This window comes from Denticeps clupeoides, chromosome 11 (assembly GCF_900700375.1).
Source record: "Denticeps clupeoides chromosome 11, fDenClu1.1, whole genome shotgun sequence".
NCBI lineage: Eukaryota > Metazoa > Chordata > Actinopteri > Clupeiformes > Denticipitidae > Denticeps > Denticeps clupeoides.
In genome coordinates, this window is record NC_041717.1 from 5,671,947 (window position 1) to 5,690,001 (window position 18,055).

Genomic DNA, 18,055 nt, shown 5'->3' on the forward strand with positions numbered 1-18,055 from the left:
CTGCGTAAATAAACAAATCCATACTCACGGTATGTGATACGTAAAGGTGCACCAGCATGTCTAGCTGTAGTCAGCTCTAACACCCGTATCGCCCTAAAGTGCCCAGGAGTGTTGAGAGGGCGTTTTCGTAGCCGGCCTGTCTCCCAGTGGCTGGGTGGCCATGTGTCACATGCCCTGTTGGGGGCCTGGTTTTCAATCAGCCCCCTGGCAGATCTGGATCGTGTTTCCGCTCTGACCAGATTGAGCTGCCGATGGATGACTCTCACATGCCGTTCTGTTCCACTTTGCGTGGGGCACGGAAAGACAATTCCCTGGGTGGTAGTAACCTAGGGGTCAACAGACCCCGTGGTAAACCACCTAAACCACAGGTCACATGTTGTACCCACTTCTACGAATTGTGCTCTGAGTAACACACTTTTCAGAATCAGTCAAAATCTAATTCAGATAATGTGCAACCTGCTCTGTGTAGGGCACCAAATAGTCCCATGGTGTTGGCTGGTGATCCATCCTGCCATAGTCCACCTTTTGTCTGCACAGTACTGTTCACACTCAAGTTTGCACCATTACCCATATCTTTTTTCAGCCATGTCTCTTTAAACTTCTCAGACGACATTGCCCACTCTAATAAAACACATCCCATCTTGTCCAGCATATACACCACTGTTCAATCTTAATGGGCATAAAAACATTATTATACTGTGGTATTTATAACTGTCCTGGTTTGTAAGGAAATGTGTGGTGCTCATTTTGAGCATTTACAGACATACAATTATTGAGTAGTAAACATTACAAATTAAGGTCTGTAATATGTAGGCGAAATGGTAATTTCCATGTAGCTCAGTGATCAGCATCTCTCCTGCAGGCATCACTGACAGACGGACAGAAAGAAAAATGAAAGTTGTTGAACTCTTTATGGCTGATTTCTGTTGAAATTGCACTAAGAATTTTACAGAACAAATGTTTTATTACTGTCTCAACATAAAAAAATTGAAGTAATTTGTCTCACCTATTTTTTAGCATTGCTATAATGTAAATAAACCAAAACAAATCCTGTTTATTTACATCATGACAATGCTAAAATATTAGGTGTGACAGAATACTTTTTTAAGTGTATCTTTGATTTGTCTGTGTGACTTTTCAAAAATCAGAGTCCCAGAATGGAAAAAAAAGTTTTAAAAAGTAAATAAATACATTATTAAAACAAGTAATTAGTTGAATATATGTTTCCTTAATTTTAAAAGTAAACTATTTTTCAAAATTTTTATGTAAAATATCTTAAAAACGTGGAGTTAAATTACTTCTATTTGGGGAGGAGCCACTCCAACTTTGCTACTAATATAAAACAGTTCATCAATTAATAGCAAAATATATTACAATTAATCAATAAATAGCTTCATTTATTCGATTAATATAAAATACAAAAGAAACATGTCCCCAAACAAGCCAATTGTACAGCAGTGATCAATGTACATACATCAGAGCATCAGAATGGGAAAGAAAGGGAACTTAAGTGACTTAGAATTTAGCATGGTTCAGAAACTGCTACTGTGATACCATATGTAAGGTATACAGAGAATGATCCAAATAAATAAAAATATCCAACATGTCAGAGGTCAGAGGAGAAGGGCCAGACTGGTTTCAGACGGAAGAAAGGCAACGGTAGCTCAAACAACCACTCATTACAGGCAACGTACGCAGAATACATCTCTGAAGCTGTTGCAGAGTCTGGCAGTGAGGGCCCGAATGGTTCGGTACCTTTTTCCGGATGATAGGAGGGTGAAGAGTGCATGTGAGGGGTGTGTAGAGTCCTTCACAATGCTGCAGAGTGTGTGGTAAATGTCCGTTATCGAGGGAAGAGGGACTCTGATTATCTTCTTAGCTGTCCTCACTATCTGTGGTCCAATATTGTGCAGTTCCCAAACCAGACAGTGATGCAGCTGGAGCCGTCAATGTTGACTGGAGATTGGTCCCTCCGTGCTCTTCTGAGGTCAACATGGTGGCAGGTGGGCTACAGCAGCAGAAGACCCCACAAGTCCAATACCAGTTTCCAATGTCAGGTCTCCTTTTCACTATCTCCTCACACTCCATCTTGATCTCTCACCTAGCAACCATTTGAGCGATAACCCTTCTGCACCCTGAATAAAAGATTTTTTTTTTTAAAACAGACAATTGCAATGATTCCTGTATACATATATAAAACATAGCTAAAATAGACACTTTTATGAGATGTTACATGGATGTTAAAACTACTGGAAAAAATAAAGGAAATCAGAATAAGATTTTTGCTGTATTAACATCAGCTCCTCACAGGCAAGTGATTTCATTCAAGAATCATGTCAAAACAAGCAAAATATCTGTCAACCGGTTCAAATTTGTGTCATAATTTGAGAGCGTTGCACCATAATGCAATGATTTTGGTCAGCCATTCATCTCCAAGCAGACGGGTGCCACTGAATTTTGCAAGCGAAACATTCATTTTCATTTTTCATTCAACATTAAAATCAATTTCAGGGAACCTCAGGTGTATGTACAGGATCTGGACAAAGCAAAGCACACAGTTCATGATGCAAACCAACCATGTCAGGCTGAACCACTGAGTCAGGGTGACATCATGCTTCCAGTTTACTGAAGCAAATACATGCCCAAATATTCCATTAACCGTAGACTGTTATTATAAGTAGTTAAACCATCTAAAAAGGAAATAAAATGTTTTTTATCAATCTTTCAGCATGCAGGGATCCCACCTTGTGCTAATTGATCATTGGCTACATTTACCCTGGAATTACAAGAATAGCTGAAAACGATGAGTGCTTAAATTAGAATTTCTCCTACCTTCCGCCATATCATATGAAATCTACACAGCTTCTGTGGCCGCGGCCTTCCGAATTAGAAGGGAGGGGCTGAACAGGAACGCCCTTTACTGCACACAATGAAGGAACATGTGTTGTCTGATAAAGCGACCACGGCCCAGCTAATCTCCAGGCCTGCATCAAAACAGGCCTGCTTCTGCACACACCCAGTGGCCCACCCATCAGGGTGCTGTCAAACTCCTTTTAAATTGTCATTAACACTCATAGATTCTTCATCATCTGCTTATGGCCAGTTTTTAACATAATATCGTAACTGTTGTTTTTTCGGTGTACATAACATAACAGGAGAAGCTGTTTTGATGATTTTGTTCTGTAGACATTAAGTATTTGATGTCTTTTTTGGATGTTAGACCATATTTTTTATTTTGGGTTGTGATGGCTGAAATGTCATGACTGCAGTCATTAGGTTTCCTATTCTTGGTCACTTGGTTCTTTTTTTATGTGATTAATTATTGTATGAGTTGGCTTAAGAATTATTGGCTTTAATTTGCGACATGAAACATGCCAGATGCACTTGTGGCGACTTGTCTTCATGAACTTGACACTACTGTGAAAACTTTACTATGAAGTGAGATTCCATTGAAAATCAAAAAAGTTCTTTTTGTTGTTGAAAGAACTGGAAAATCCATTTCTTATTTAAATAAGTGAAACGCACACCTTTCGTTTTTGTTCCATCAATAAGAAAAGCCAAGGCGCGTCAGCTGTAAGTTGGAGAGGAAGAACTACTTTTCATTGGTTACTTTGGCCCGAAGTCCCGCCTCGGTTTCGATGTCGGCCCGCCCCCTTTCCCGCGTCTCGCCTGTGATTGGCCGCCGCACGCAGACCAGTGACGTCGCGGCGACCAGGAACGCGGCGATGCTGGTGTGGCGTGGTTCCCCGCGCCCGTCTCCCGCATGGAGTTGCGCGCCGAGGCGGTAGTGGCCACCGTGGAGATGGCGACGCTCGGCGATTCTCCCGAGGACGACGAATACGAGAGTCTGCCGCCTCACGCCTCCCTGGCGACGCACATGACAGCGGGGGCAGTGGCGGGCATCCTGGAGCACACGGTCATGTACCCGGTGGACTCTGTCAAGGTAAGGCGCGCAGGCCGGCCGGCTGTCAGTCAGGGGCCGGGTCGATGGCTCAGCCGCGTCCGCCGCCGCCTCGCTCGGTTCCGCGCGTCCCGCTCGGAACTTGACGCGGGATCCAGCCGCGCGGCTAGCAGCGTTAGCACGCATGCTAGCTCCAGTCGCGGCCACCGCGTGTCCCCCGACCAACTTTCTTACGACTCCGGGAAGGACCAGCCGGGCCGGGCTGCGTCGCGCCCTCCTTCACCTCCATCGCCTTCTCCAAATGGCACTTGGCGCTCAAGTTCACTTCTTTTCCCCCTTAGAATGCGATAAAAAAAACTTGTTGGCAAGTTTGGGGTTCTGCAACTGGTGGCGCGCCACACGTTGCGTAGTGAACAACCTTTGACCTTACGTGAGCGTGGAGGTCACAGGAAGGTAACCAGGTTTTGCTCAAACTCCGCATCATGTGTTTCCTTAGACCCCAGTTCCTGGTAGTCCCTGTTTTTATGTCCTTATCTCTGGTTGAGGACATCTGGCTTAATAACTTGACAAAGTTAGGTCAGAACGTAATGACTATTAGACGTAAAGGGTTCAAAGTTGGTCACTTTGAACTTCGCCCTGGGCGTGGCCATGGATTTATATTGGCCGCTTTACAGGTGTTTTATATATAAAGTGTGTGTGTGTGTTTATGAGAGGATATATTCACTTTGAGACCTGTATTATAAAGAAATGTGTAATTATTAACATTATTAACCAAGCAGCCTTTTGGATCCGATGCGTGAGGGAAGGGTCCTTGTGCGTGTAGCGGAGGGCTCGCTTGGTAACCGAACTCTCCGTCAGGGCGAAGGCCTGACACCGTGCCAGATTATCCACCGTGAACTCGTCAGCCGGCCCAGGCCATTGTCACCACTTCCTCCCGGCCTGCCAGGGTTCCCTCGTTCGGCCCGTTCCCGCTGTTCCTCCGCGAGCTACGTGTCCAGACGCCACGCGCATCCACGCGGGCGTGGCAGCGCTTTAACGCCGCCTTGGATGTTGTCCCCTCTGAGCGGACGGACGAGGCCGAGCCTGCGTGGCTGCAGTACGAGCGGCCGACCAGCTCTGCGTGAGGCACGGCCGGGTAAGATTTCAGCAGACAAACGGAACCTTGTCTCCGTCGCCGCGTTTCCGTGCCAACCAACTTTTGTTTTTTTTTTTTTTTCTTGGTTACCTACAAATCCGCAGATGGTGTACTACGCCGCCCTCCACAATCCTGCAGGCTGCATGCGCGTCTCCGACGTCTGTGGGGTTCGGAGAAGGCGGCGCCGTGGCCATCTTGTGACCGGGAGACCTTACGAGGACTGCGAATGCACTATCAATGGACGCATTTTCACAAGAGATGACGCCGCCTTTCTGTTGTAACGCCTTCTGTCCCTGAGCTGCAGTTTGTTTTGTATCGTGTTGCTTGTTCCGTCTCAAGTGCGTCCCTTTTCCAGAAAAGCCAACCGTAACCTGCCAAGTCATTTTAAACATTGATAAGATGAATTTTATTTATTCATTTCCCCGGCAGTGTCCTAAATTCTGTTGTATGATGATGATTATGTGCTGAGGATCTCCCCCAGTTTCAGATGTTTAGTAGAAACCAGTGTTGGTCTGGTTACGAGACTGGAATTTCCGGTGTGTGTGAAGGTGATCATCAGCTCTCGAGTGGTTAACAGTAGAATCTTTTTTTTTTTTTTTTTTGATGTTGCATATAAAGGATTATATACGTAACGGCTCTAGAGCTTTATACGCTGAATATATGACAGATGATTGTAAACCAATTGTAATAAGTGACACTTTCTTTAAGGGACGGGGTGAACGTGTCCTCATTGCTTTGTTTGCCTGCCAGCGCGTGATTCATTGGCCGATTCAGTGTTGACTAAGACCCATCTAGCAACTTCAGACCAGCCTGAATGCAGAAAGTAGTTCGCAGGTGGTTCTCTGAGCCCCGAAGTAGGTTCCTGCAGAGCCCGGCTCCCTTCTGAAGGCACCTAACCAGGCCCGTGGTGCCCCTGGAAACGGGTTGGCTCCTGTTCTAGTCCACAGTGTCTGGCCGGTCCTGACCTTGGGAGCGGTGTCCTCCACGCGGGCCTGCATGGGGCGCGGAGGTTATCAGCGGGGTCCAGGAGAGCAGCGCGGGGTTTTCGGGGGGTTGGGTGGGGTGTACCTACCCAGACAATCAGAGGCGCGCAGACCCAGGATGGGCTCCGATTAGCTAACGGCGGCCCGGCTCATAGCAGCAGGACATTTCTCACATTACAAATATTCCACTCACACAGACAAGTGAGCACAAGTTCAGGAAATGAAGTACAGTGAAAATATTTACAGCTTGTTTGCGGCGTTTCGTTCTGTATCCACAGGTTGGTTACATGCCTGGCTCATGTACAGTTGTCCTTTCACTATGAGACCAAATATCCAGTGGGGCAGTTTCCTGCCCCTGAAGGAGTGTCATGATTTATCTTCAGATCTTCCATCCACCGACGTGTGGGTCCAGTGAGGAGCGCTGAGGAGATCCACGCTGTGGCTCGCTCTCGATAGTGCTTTACTAATCCACCGTATCACTTCCTCATTGCAGGGAAAACCAGCGCTAAATGGGCCAGATCTCCATTCCTAACAAAAGATCAGTCAATGCAATCATTATAAAAAGATTTCAAAACTATATTTGATTATTTACTGCGCTATTTGGGATCAGTTTCAGTTGTGAAGTACTCATTTTACATTTCTTGTATTGCTAGCTTGGGTTATGGTATGGCATAATTTTAGTTTCAACAGTTAATAATGTCACATTAGCAGTCACATTAATTATAAATGTTTCCATTTTTTATGGTACAAGATCAACAACTGATCATTTTTGTACTTTTCCAGTGTAATATTGCTTAATGTTTGCGATAAACCTGATAACACCTTTGAAACTTAACCAGGAAACAAAAGTTTCCTCCACAAGTCGTTTCATTGGCTGGATATCTGAAGGAGTCTCAACCCACCCCTGGCTCCATATGAAGTACTTTATTGACCAGAAAATAACTTTTTCAAGATTAAAACATATGTTTGTCACATCTAACAGTATTGGGTTGTTTGTTTGGTCCGTGAGTGTTAGATGACGCCACTTTATTCAGGCCCGTATATTAATTCAGTTTTTATACACCTAGTGAATCAGATTAAAATACTGTTCTGGCTTATATAGCGTAAACTCTCCATTTTTACTTCGTAACTGTTGTATCGGTCGAATGTGCATTTCCTGGAGCTGAAACAAGGCCACTGGGTGTAGATGAGGACAGATTTTTTTTAAAACGATCGTCGCCTTTTCGCTTCGTATTGACATTCAGGCGTTACTTCACGTGTTTGGTACGGTCCGATCTGCTTTACTCCAGGCTGAGCCGACTTGTCCCTGCTTTCTGAACATTAGCTAGTGAGACTGGTGCCACTACTCATTTATTATCTGATTTTCAGCTTTTATTATTTTTCACTGGTGTTATTGCCAGTTTTTTTGGAGATGGTGGCACATGGCTCCCTCAACCGTATTACGTTTATGTCGAGTTTAATGGTTTTTGTGTGTAAGTAGACAATCAGAGCTTAAGTCGTGCCTAATTATTTGAATTCTTGTTGAACGGTTCTGTGTGTAATCTGAGGTATATTATGCACCTTAAAGTAATAATAATAGTTGTAAATCCTGCATGATGCACGCAGGCTGCCAGTTATGTGGAAAAAAGATTAAAGGGTTTAGCTGCAGTGATAATTGGCGTTATTGTAGGATTCTCCTTTGTCGTAAGTGGTTTGGTGTGCGTTGTGTTGATGAAGCTTAGCACTGTTGGCTAAGGCAGACATAAGTGCTTAATTTTTTATGCCTTTGAAATCTAGAAGAAACCAAGGGCGTAGTCAAGATTTATATATAAATATATATATATTTTGTGACTGAGGTGTGTGTGTGTGTGTGTCCTCTCCTTTAACCCGGTTTAAACATCACCGATGGTCGTGTTGGTTTCTCTCCTTCACGATATAGCTACAGGACACCTGACCATGCATCAGCATGCAAGCCCCCGCATCTTTTTCACATTCATTTTCGGTGAGGCTGCGTGGCAAAGCTACCTGTGTACACAGTCCCAATAGATAAAAAATCTTCCAATCACTGCCATGGAAGCTTTGTTATATTTCACGTCATTTTTAATAAATGCGACAAATCATTTTCCAAAAGAAGAGAAAGTGGGGTTTCATTGATGGCCTTCACTGACCCCTGCTTCCTCTGCTTTTTGGTAGAGGCTCTTTTGGAAGCGTGCGCCTGTCTTGTTCACCCCGTCATTTTGTTATAACCATCTATGCCAAATCCTTCACATAACACAAAGCAAGTCTGTATTGTGGCCTACAAATGGCGGACGGCCCTGAAGACAAGCCACTCCTATCTACCGTTGCATACTGAGTTTCATTTCCTCCCAGAATATAATTTCCTGACTCATTTAGAGATTTCCGACTTTTCGGACCTATTCATACTGTTGTGAGACAATGCTGCCGTCTCCCTTTCCCGCTTGTAGTTGTCATTTCGTACCACAAATTCCTCCCTTCACTCTTTTAAATTTGCTCTTGTTTCTTTTTCCCTCTCCTTCATCAGACTCGAATGCAGAGCCTGCAGCCGGACCCGAAGGCCCGATACAGGAGTGTTTACCAGGCCCTGCAGACAATCGTCCGGACCGAGGGGCTGCTGCGGCCCTTGCGGGGTCTAAATATCACAGTTTTGGGTGCCGGCCCGGCCCACGCGTTGTACTTCGCCTGTTACGAGCGGGTGAAGCGCACACTCAGCGACATCATCCAGAACGGACAGAACAGCCACGTTGCTAACGGTCTGTTTCATTCTTCACTTCGCGCATTTTTTACTACTGTGACTTATCTGAATCATATTTACATTTACGGCATTTATCAGATGCCCTTATCCAGAGCACCTTACAATCAGTAGTTACAGGGACAGTCCCCCCCTGGACACACTCAGGGTTAAGTGTCTTGCTCAGGGACACGATGGTAGTAAGTGGGGTTTGAACCTGGGACTAATTATACAGGAACAATGTGGATATTCAAGCTGCTTCAGATAGCTGGTTGTATTTCACCAGAAAGCGGCCCATGTGTGTTGTAAGAAGCAAACACACATTCTAACTTCTGTGTCAGATTAGTTGGTTTTTCTACGTTTCCACATTGTTTTTTTACGGTCGGGCGTTGCATAAAGCTATTCGCTGCATGTTGAATCCTTGTATGACTGTTCATATGACAAATCAGAATCTAATGACCTGTGTGTGTGTGTGTGTGTGTGTGTGTGTGTGTGTGTGTGTGTATCCCTCTTTTTGTTTGTTTCTCCAGGAGTCGCTGGCAGCGTGGCCACGGTTCTTCATGATGCAGTGATGAACCCTGCTGAAGGTAGCAGGAAGTGAAATGCTTTCAGAACCTTATTTTTTTTCCTATCCCAAAATCTTCCTTTTAGCCACTACAGTCACCCAAATGTCTACAGACACCCCCCCCCCACCCCCCCCCCCCCCCACACACACACACACACAGACACACACACACACAAAACATTACGAAAATAACCAAATTCTCCAGAATTTCCACATCTATACAGATGAGCGCCGTCTCCTGTTTCCACTATGCCCATTTAATGGCTCCCACAGGTTCATAAAGTACCTTTGTCCTGTAGTTTAGTCTCTTACTCTGTTCATGTAAATTCCACTGACTAAATTCCCAGCTGATGATGTTGAGAGAAGTCTTGTCATTCTGAGAGACAGAATGTAAAAATCCAGGAAATCACATTGTGGAAAAGTCATTGTGAAGCATGACAGGCGCCCGGGGAGCAGTGTGTGGGGACGGTGCTTTACTCAGCTACACCTTGGGGGATTGGGATTCAAACCGGGAACCCTTTGATTACGGGGCAGCTTCCTTAACCGCTAGGTTTTTAAAGAACCAAGGTGACATTACAATGTCAGAGGTCAAACGTTTCCTGTAGGTCTTCACCAGGTTTGCACTGTATCTGGTATTTTGGCCCATTCTACCATGCAGGTCTTCTCAAGAGCTGTGATGTTTTGGGCCTGTTGGCTGGGCACAGATTCTATATTGGATTGAGGTCGGGAGACTGGCTAGGCCCTTCCAGAACCTTGTAAGACTTCTAATGTAGCCACGCCTTCATTGCCTGGTTGCCACTATTCTCAAGATAATTTCTAACCCACGAGGTGAGATGTTGCATGGAGCCCCAGTCAATGATTCCTTTTTATAATAATTGCTCCAACAGTTGATCTCTTCTCACCAAGCTGCTTGCCTGTTGTAGATTGGCTCGTCCCAGTCTTGTCCCTGGTGTCGTTAGACAGCTCTCTGGTCATGGCCATGGTGGAGGTTGGAGTTGGTGGTTGTTGGAGGGACAGAATTCCTGCCTTTTTGTAGGCGATACTTATTTACCGCACCGTTATACAAATAAATTCTTTAAAAATCATACAATGGGATTTTCTCAGTTGAAATGTACCTATGATGAAAATGACAGACTTCTCTCATTGTGACAAAAGCCAACGGATGTCATAATTGTCTTCTCAGAAGGAGCTGCTTGGGACCAAACACACTCCAGATACCTTTACATGTCTGTGTTTACAGAGTCACGACAAGCAAAAACTAGTACAAGGTTCTTTGTAGATTGTGTATTTGCCTTCGTTCTTCCTGCTTTCACTTGTGTTTAAAATGTGGAGGTTTTTGTGCGATCTGGATCGGACTCACTCACAATGTTCCCGTTTGTGTCTCTTGTGTCGTTTTCTCTCCTGCTGTGGCCGTGTAACCATGACCCTGACCTGACTCGTCCCCAGTCATAAAGCAGCGGATGCAGATGTACAACTCGCCCTACCGGGGCCTGTGGGACTGCATTCTGGTGGTGAGCCGCAAGGAGGGCCTGGCGGCGTTCTACCGCAGCTACAGCACCCAGCTCACCATGAACATCCCCTTCCAGGCCGTGCACTTCATGACCTACGAGCTGATGCAGGAGCGGCTGAACCCGGAGCGGCAGTACCGGCCCGGCAGCCACATCCTGTCCGGCGCGGCGGCGGGGGCGGTGTCGGCCGCCGTCACCACGCCGCTGGACGTGTGCAAGACGCTGCTGAACACGCAGGAGAACAGCGTGCTCAGCTCGGTGCAGGTCAGCGGGCACCTCTCGGGCATGGCCAACGCCTTCAGGACGGTGTACCGCCTGGGCGGCCTGCCCGCCTTCTTCAAAGGCGTCCAGGCGCGCGTCATCTACCAGATGCCCTCCACCGCCATCGCCTGGTCCGTTTACGAGTTCTTCAAGTACTTCCTCACCCAGCAGCAGCCGCGGCACCTGCACCGGCACGGCCGCCGCCGCGAGCCGGAGCTGGAGGGCGGCTCGGGCCCGACATGAGGCCGCCCCGCCGCTCTGGGAGGGCCTTACACGCTGTGCCGAACCCGTGCCAGATGCCTTCAACTGAATGGAGGGAGTGCAGGGTTAATGTAGTCATGTTTTTCACCGCACGAAAAAAAAAAAAAAAAAAAAATCTGGTTCGTCAGCCAAACCTCTTGCCAGCGCTCTGTTAATAATCACCTTTACGCGTCTTTATGCCTCTGTCGGCGAAGCAGGAAATACAGGAATTTCAAGGAAGCGTTGAGCATCAGGGGGGTGGGAGGGCCGAAATGACAGCGCTGTGGGCTTAGGTTTCATGTAGGAGCTTTTTATTTATTTTATTGGCCGAGCGGAGCTCATCTTTCAAGACCCACTGAGGGTTTTAATTCCCCGTCTATTTACAAATGGCTGTTGTAATTAAGCACAGTCCCAAATTCTTAGATTCACAGCAGTATTTTTATTGAATTTTTTTTTTTTTTTTTTAAAGAAGCGCCTGTTCAGTGTTGAAGGCCGACCAAGATGATTTCAGTATAAGAGTGTGTGGGTGTGTGTGTGTGTGTGTGTGTGTGTATATATATATATATATATATATAAAACATAATATAAAAACTGTTGTGGTCACATGATCCATACGAAAATGAAAGAAAAAATTTTACACGTTTCCGTGCTTCGAACAAAAAAAAGTCGAGCTCTTTCATTAACTGAGTCAAGATGGTCTCCAGTTTGTTCGTGCATTCCAGAGTTTTTTTTTCCATACCACAATGCAGTGTGGAGGGGTTTAGACAGAGTCTGTCCTATTCGCTTCATATTCCTTCAACTCTGGCCATAATTTATTCATTACGCATGTAAGATGTGCACTTTTAATGAGGCCACAACAAATTAGCTGGACTAGACATAAATCCTTAACCTTTCAATATTCAAATATTTCAATATTCTAATCCGACTGAAGATCACCAGTGGTGCATTTAATGCATAGAAAAAAAACTTTTAAATGTTAGTTACATAAGTTCTGAGATGTTGAGAATAAAACAAGATGGTAAATGTCAAAGTGATTGTCCATCATCTCTCTGTGATTATTTTTAGACAGAACCACAGCATAAGTTTTGTCAAGTTTTCTGCAAACAATAGATTGCAATAATATTTGTTTTAATATATTCTTATAGCTATTTTTTCTAATTTTACATTAATTACTCAGATTCCATAAGATCCACAAAACCATAAGCTTAGGAGCTGCTGACAGAAACACGCACAACTATCTATCACTTCAGGGCCCCTGAACTCCCACTTATGAATGGAGAACCATCAGCCAATGGGGCAATTTTTTTGCAAAGAAAGAAAATTGAAATGTTTTATTATTCATGCAAGACCCCCCCCCCCCCCCCCCCCCCCTGGATTCATTCCCATGCACTCTGGACTATGACAGGGGTGGGTGGGAGGAGTCAGCGTTTGCCTTACTTTGCTCTGGAAATGGGTGAATATATAAATTACGCACAAAATGGAAGTTTTAATAACACAATAAAACTACACTAACACGCACAAGGTTGGGGAAATGCCAGTTCTTGACATCTTTCCGCATCTGTGACCTTACTTTTTATTGTAACATTACCTTTAATTTAATTGTAATGCTTGTAAATATGAGTTTTTGAATGTGTTACGCAAATGTGTTTTTATGGAGGGAATTCATGATAATCTATTTCTCTGAAACATCATAATGGACGTTTCTAGAGTCAATATTGGATTTATTCGGGGTCGGAGTAGTGACCAATGGGAACAGAGACAGAAAAACGGGGACCAGTTAGACTGTATGGGATGGTTTGGAAGAGCGACTGAGAGGTGGCATTGTTCTGGCTGGCCAGGAAGTGTACTGAGGGTGCTTCCTGTGTCCCTGTCCTTGTTACAGCACTCACTCTCAGACAAGCAGTTTTTTTCCTTACATTCCCTTACATGAATTCAATATTTATTTTTTAGGTTTTTTTTTTTTTTTTTTTGCCTTTTCATTAAATACTTATTGGTAGAATTAGCTGTAGCCGGTTCTGCCATTCCTTTGTCCTGTTTTTGAACTATGCAGTGGAGACTTCGCTACAGACCAAATATTCCTTCCTTAAATTATCCCAAAGATCTCCCTTTCTTAAACATTAGAACAGGGGAATATAGCTTTAAAATATATCAAATATCAAATTTATTTAAACATAATTTGAATACATCTGGCTAATCCTTCACAAAGGTTTTGAAGTGTGTGCCTTTGTGTGTATGTTTTTTTTTTTTTTGTGTGTAAGATTTTCTTACAAATCTTGATCGGCCTTTCAGAATTCAGCTAGATATGATCAAACATATCTCTTATTAATTTAACTTCTTAATGCTAATTCATATCCTGCTGCTTCTGTTAATTTTATTATTCTTTTATAGTTGCCTTTACAGTATATTAAAGCTGAAAACCTGAACTAGTGCATATTCACAGTCATTATGCAGTCATTAGTGCTGCATACCCCAGTGGGCGAGTTTGTGCCCTTTGCGCACCGTGAGCCTGCCCAGTGTATGCCTTTGAATCTTGTTCATGAAGAAGAATTGAACAGCGTGTTCAGGAATTAATTTTATTTTTTTCCGCTGCTCCCTGCGCACAATTTAATGAGAGCTGGCGGGAGGGGGGCTGTGTGCCATCTCGAGTCCTTTTTTCCACTGGGGAGGGGGGACAGATGCATATGTTTAGAGTTTGAAGAAATGCTGCTACAGTTTGCAACACTGGAGCTTAAATAAAATGCAATTCATCAGAAGTTTTTTTACTGTCTTTATTTCTCGTTTTCTGCATGGAGAATTTTTTTTTTCATGATTTGTTTGCACGGTGTTCACCACAAGATGGCGCTGCTGACTTGAGAGACAATGTGACAATAATTTGAACCTGCGGACTCTTCATAATAACTTCTTTAGCTGCTCTTTTATAGTGAAACTTAAGTGATTGTGATACACTGCAGCACAGCACACGGTGACACAACGAAATGTGTCCTCTGCATTTTAACCATCACCCTTGGTGAGCATTGGGCAGCCATGACAGGGGCCCAGGGAGCAGCGTGTGGGGACGTTGCCTTGCTCAGTGGCACCTTGGGATTTGACCTGGCAGCCTTCAGATTACAGGTCCGCTTTCTTACCCGCTAGGCCACCACTGCACCCTTATATGGGAAAATATTTATAGATCTTAATTCTGCTGTCCTCTCATCTTAACACCGTGACCTTATTCTCCCTGCTTGTGAACCATTCGCTGCGTGTTTGTCATACTGAAGCACCTGCCGAATGTGGATATTTTTTTCTCTCTTATGATTTAGTTAAAATTTAGTATAAATCACCTTAATTGACTTAATGCACAAAGAAAAAGATGTTGGATGAATCAAATTGTTCCTTTCGTGACCACTCTGTACACTGCTGGCCATCATCATCATCATCAGAAGTAACCGTCCCCGTAGTCTACATCCAAGGGAGTGAAATGCTGTTAAATGCAAAAAAAAAAGTTTTTATTTTTGTTTTTTTTTTAATTGCTTTGTTTGCTATTTTTTTTGTTGACCAGCGTTACATTAGTTTAGTTTTACGTTGTACAGCAGAAGTAACGTCTACGTCGTCTGCTTTTGTACATCTCCAGCGTGTTGCTCAGGGCTGTACTGGATGGAACCCGGGTCCAAATGAGTTGTTATTGCTGCCGATTACCCCCTATCCCCCCCCCCGTGCCACCCCAATCCACATATTATGCCAAGGCCACATGTCCCCAGACACGTACACAGGTTTGCGGGGCGGCTGTCCCTTTGTTTGTTGTTTTCTTTCACCCGTCTGATGTCATGGCGGTTTATCTGTGAGCCATAAAGAAGCGGCTCCATGCTGTGGGCCGTCACCGTGCCACCCCCTTCCCCATCCTGCAATCACTGCTGCAAACTAAACAGCGGCTCTGAGCCGGGGGGCATGTACCTGAACACATGCGCGCATCTGATGATGATGTCTTTTTATCTGCGGACGGAGAAGAATGGGCCCATGCTGGTAGAGATACACGGAGGATCCAGTTTCGCCACGCTGCCCAGGGAGAAGTTTATGAATCCTCCCTTTGTGCCATCCAGGAGCTGGGTCATTAGAAGAAAATCAGTTAAGACAAATTTGCCAGACTGTCATGGCATGTGGGAGGAGCAACAAGGCCAGCCATTGTGGAGCGGCCGGGTTTTTTTTTCCACGTCCTCAAATGAGGCAGATATCCAGGTTCAAGCCTCAGTTGGAAGCGTGAAGGGCCAGTCGATGTGTGCAAACTCCAGGGCAGAGCGTCACATCTTCAGAGGGGTGCGATCACGCTAAACGAACAGCCAATGGACATTGCGACAAATTTCTTGACTCAATTTCTTGAGTGTAAATTGGAGCAGAACCTGATGGACCTTGACGAACCTGCATGGGTGATCGTGTCCCAGCATGACCTGAGTTGATGCCGAATGAAGTTCCCGAGGCCCCACCCACCCGCAATAATTTGAAATAAGTAATGAAGTAAATAAATATCCCTAAAATAAACTGTGTCACAGGGCGACGCCGATGGGCGTGGCAGGAACAGGAACGAGGCGAGTTAATATAAATCATACAGGACTTCATGCATCAACACCGACAGAAGAACAATGAGCCAGCGAAGACTAGACACGATGGCATTACTTAACAATTTACGCATGTGTCATATTTAGAATGCCCTTCTTTGGTTGTATGGATGTAATAAATGTCTGTAGCGGAATATTTGACGCTGTTCTGAGTAAATTGTGAATTGAGGTAAAAGGTCCTATCCAGGATTTTGAAGATAAAGGGTGAGGTGCGAAAGTCGTGGCTGCCACGCCAACACTGACAGATTATTTTGGCGTCTCCATTCAGCACGCAGGTTTTAAACTGGGCATTTAAAACGATACACATTCCTGAGAATATTTCGTTTGTACTCAAATGTTAGAATACAAAAATATTTTATTATTAATATTTACGTTCATTACTACAGTATACTTTTTTTAATAGTCTTTGTAGCTTGTAATTGGAATAATAGTTTTTTAAATCCTCCATCCATATAGGGCTTTCTTACCTGAACTTTCTAGAGGTGAACTGGCATTTCTAACCTTGTCCTAGGTGTGTGTGTGTGTGTGTGTGTGTGTGTACTGGAATAGGTTCCAATATCCCAGGAACTCTGAATCTCAGATTATCTTTCATAATCAGAGTGTGCGAAACAAACAAAACAACAACAAAAAAAAAAACTGCTTCTGATTTCAGGTTCAGTCACACGGTTTATCAAACTTCATCGATTTACTGACCTGAAACCGTAATTGGTAATTGGATGATAAAATTAAGCATGACAGCCACCCCTGGACATAAAGAGAGAGAGAAATAATAATAAAAAAAATACCTCTACTATTCAAAATGAACCAGTGCTCGGCTTTCATTCGTCTCTGCCCGAGACGCTCTCTCAGACGCCGGCACGGAGGAGGAGCCGGACGGGGAGTGTGTTGTTGCAGTTCCTCTCTCTCGTTTAAGAGTCAATGTACCATGTCCCACTCAGGCCTGGAAGTGCAGGCGTCACAATGCCCCGATGAGTAATGAGAGTTTGAACCTGCGGTTGTGCCCGTCAAACAAGCCTGTTATCTGATGGCCATGTTCCTGAGACGCTCGCCAAGATAATGCCGGTTTCATAATCCCGTCAAAACAGATGCTATCTGGGCTTTTCTCATCGCGAGTAAGCGGCGTGTTTGAATTTAAACTCCCGCGCCAGGTTGAGCATCAGCACTTGATGATCAGGCTCTCGGCCGGTTTTATCTCGGAGTTGCGCTAAGAGGTTTGCCGTGGATGTTTGAACATGAAACACGTGCTATCTGATGGCACCTGGCTCCGTTGTGCAGCTCTCTGAGGGACTGGGAACCCTTTCCCTACCAACGACATGTCCATTGTGGCTTCAGCCACTGGAAATCCGTAACTGAACTTCCCCCTTGGTTATTCCCATGTCCTCCTCCCAGAATGCACTTTTTAATTCTCTTGGCCCGCGGTTCCATGTCATTCATTACTCACATGCTTTGCAGGTTTGCCTGATGTTCCCCAAAATGGCACCTGACGTCTGTATATATATCGTCAGATACAAATGTGGGGAAATGAAGGGAACTGAACACAAGAACACAAAGCAGACGGTTCAAGTGTTAGAAAATATCCGGAGTGGCGTCAAATATTCCCAATATCTTGGCTGCACATTCACATATTCAGAGTCAGTCGACCGATGTCGTGACAATTTTCAAAGCCCTGCGCTGCGCTAGTGCACTAGTGGAGCTGAATCTTGTTTAGCGAATAATACTATTTAAAAAAATAAAAAGTTTTTTTTTTTTTATAATGAGATGTTATTCTTATAGCCGGTCGCCCTCCCTCACAATTTTGTCATTGTGTTTTGTTTTTTTTTTGTCATTGTGTGCGCGCGTGTGGGTGGGGGCTCATTCAGGTCACGAAAAGGAAGTGAATTATGTGAAATGAACCTACAGGTCCGCATTCATCTCATGCACAGCATAGCCTGCCGCCAGACTTCCAGTATTCCAAGAACTAGCATTCCATTATGCAACGAGGTGCCTTCCAAGAATAAAACGAGGCGCGAGCCACATTCACGGCCAAAGTGGACCCTAAAACGACTTCCGCTTCATTCGTTGGACTGAACAGGGAATATCTGTAGGTCAAGAGGTCACAGGTTTCAGACGCGTTATCTGCGCGTGGGATCAAGCAGGGCGGATCAA

General features: G+C 44.7%; 1 protein-coding gene and 1 long non-coding RNA gene across 3 annotated transcripts; one reads left to right on the forward strand and one right to left on the reverse strand.

Annotated features, from left to right (window-relative positions):
* Window positions 1–1,380: 1,380 nt before the first annotated feature.
* On the reverse strand, window positions 1,381–2,972 carry LOC114799966 (uncharacterized). The gene is made up of 2 exons (XR_003751305.1): window positions 2,833–2,972; window positions 1,381–2,135 (listed from the first exon to the last, which is right to left on the reverse strand). It is a non-coding gene; the product is annotated as an uncharacterized LOC114799966 (long non-coding RNA).
* Window positions 2,973–3,702: 730 nt separating this feature from the next.
* On the forward strand, window positions 3,703–12,679 carry slc25a37 (solute carrier family 25 member 37). Of its 2 annotated transcripts, none has more exons than XM_028997009.1 (4): window positions 3,703–3,943; window positions 8,541–8,769; window positions 9,278–9,334; window positions 10,759–12,679. In XM_028997009.1, exons 1-4 carry the CDS (start codon window positions 3,764–3,766, stop codon window positions 11,322–11,324), a joined length of 1,032 nt encoding a protein of 343 aa, XP_028852842.1. In that variant the 5' UTR covers window positions 3,703–3,763; the 3' UTR covers window positions 11,325–12,679. The 2 variants fall into 2 exon arrangements, with proteins under 2 accessions (XP_028852842.1, XP_028852843.1); XM_028997010.1 differs by lacking the exon at window positions 3,703–3,943 and adding an exon at window positions 3,977–5,036 and having other exon boundaries at window positions 5,141–8,769.
* The last annotated feature ends 5,376 nt before the right edge of the window (window positions 12,680–18,055 follow it).

Bases quoted from the DNA above. Each gene is read 5' to 3' on its own strand.
- slc25a37 (XM_028997009.1), top strand. From the start codon at position 3,764: ATGGAGTTGCGCGCCGAGGCGGTAGTGGCCACCGTGGAGATGGCGACG. The intron at 8,770-9,277 runs GTCTGTTTCATT...TTGTTTCTCCAG, and splicing joins GAACAGCCACGTTGCTAACG to GAGTCGCTGGCAGCGTGGCC. The intron at 9,335-10,758 runs GTAGCAGGAAGT...ACTCGTCCCCAG, and splicing joins AGTGATGAACCCTGCTGAAG to TCATAAAGCAGCGGATGCAG.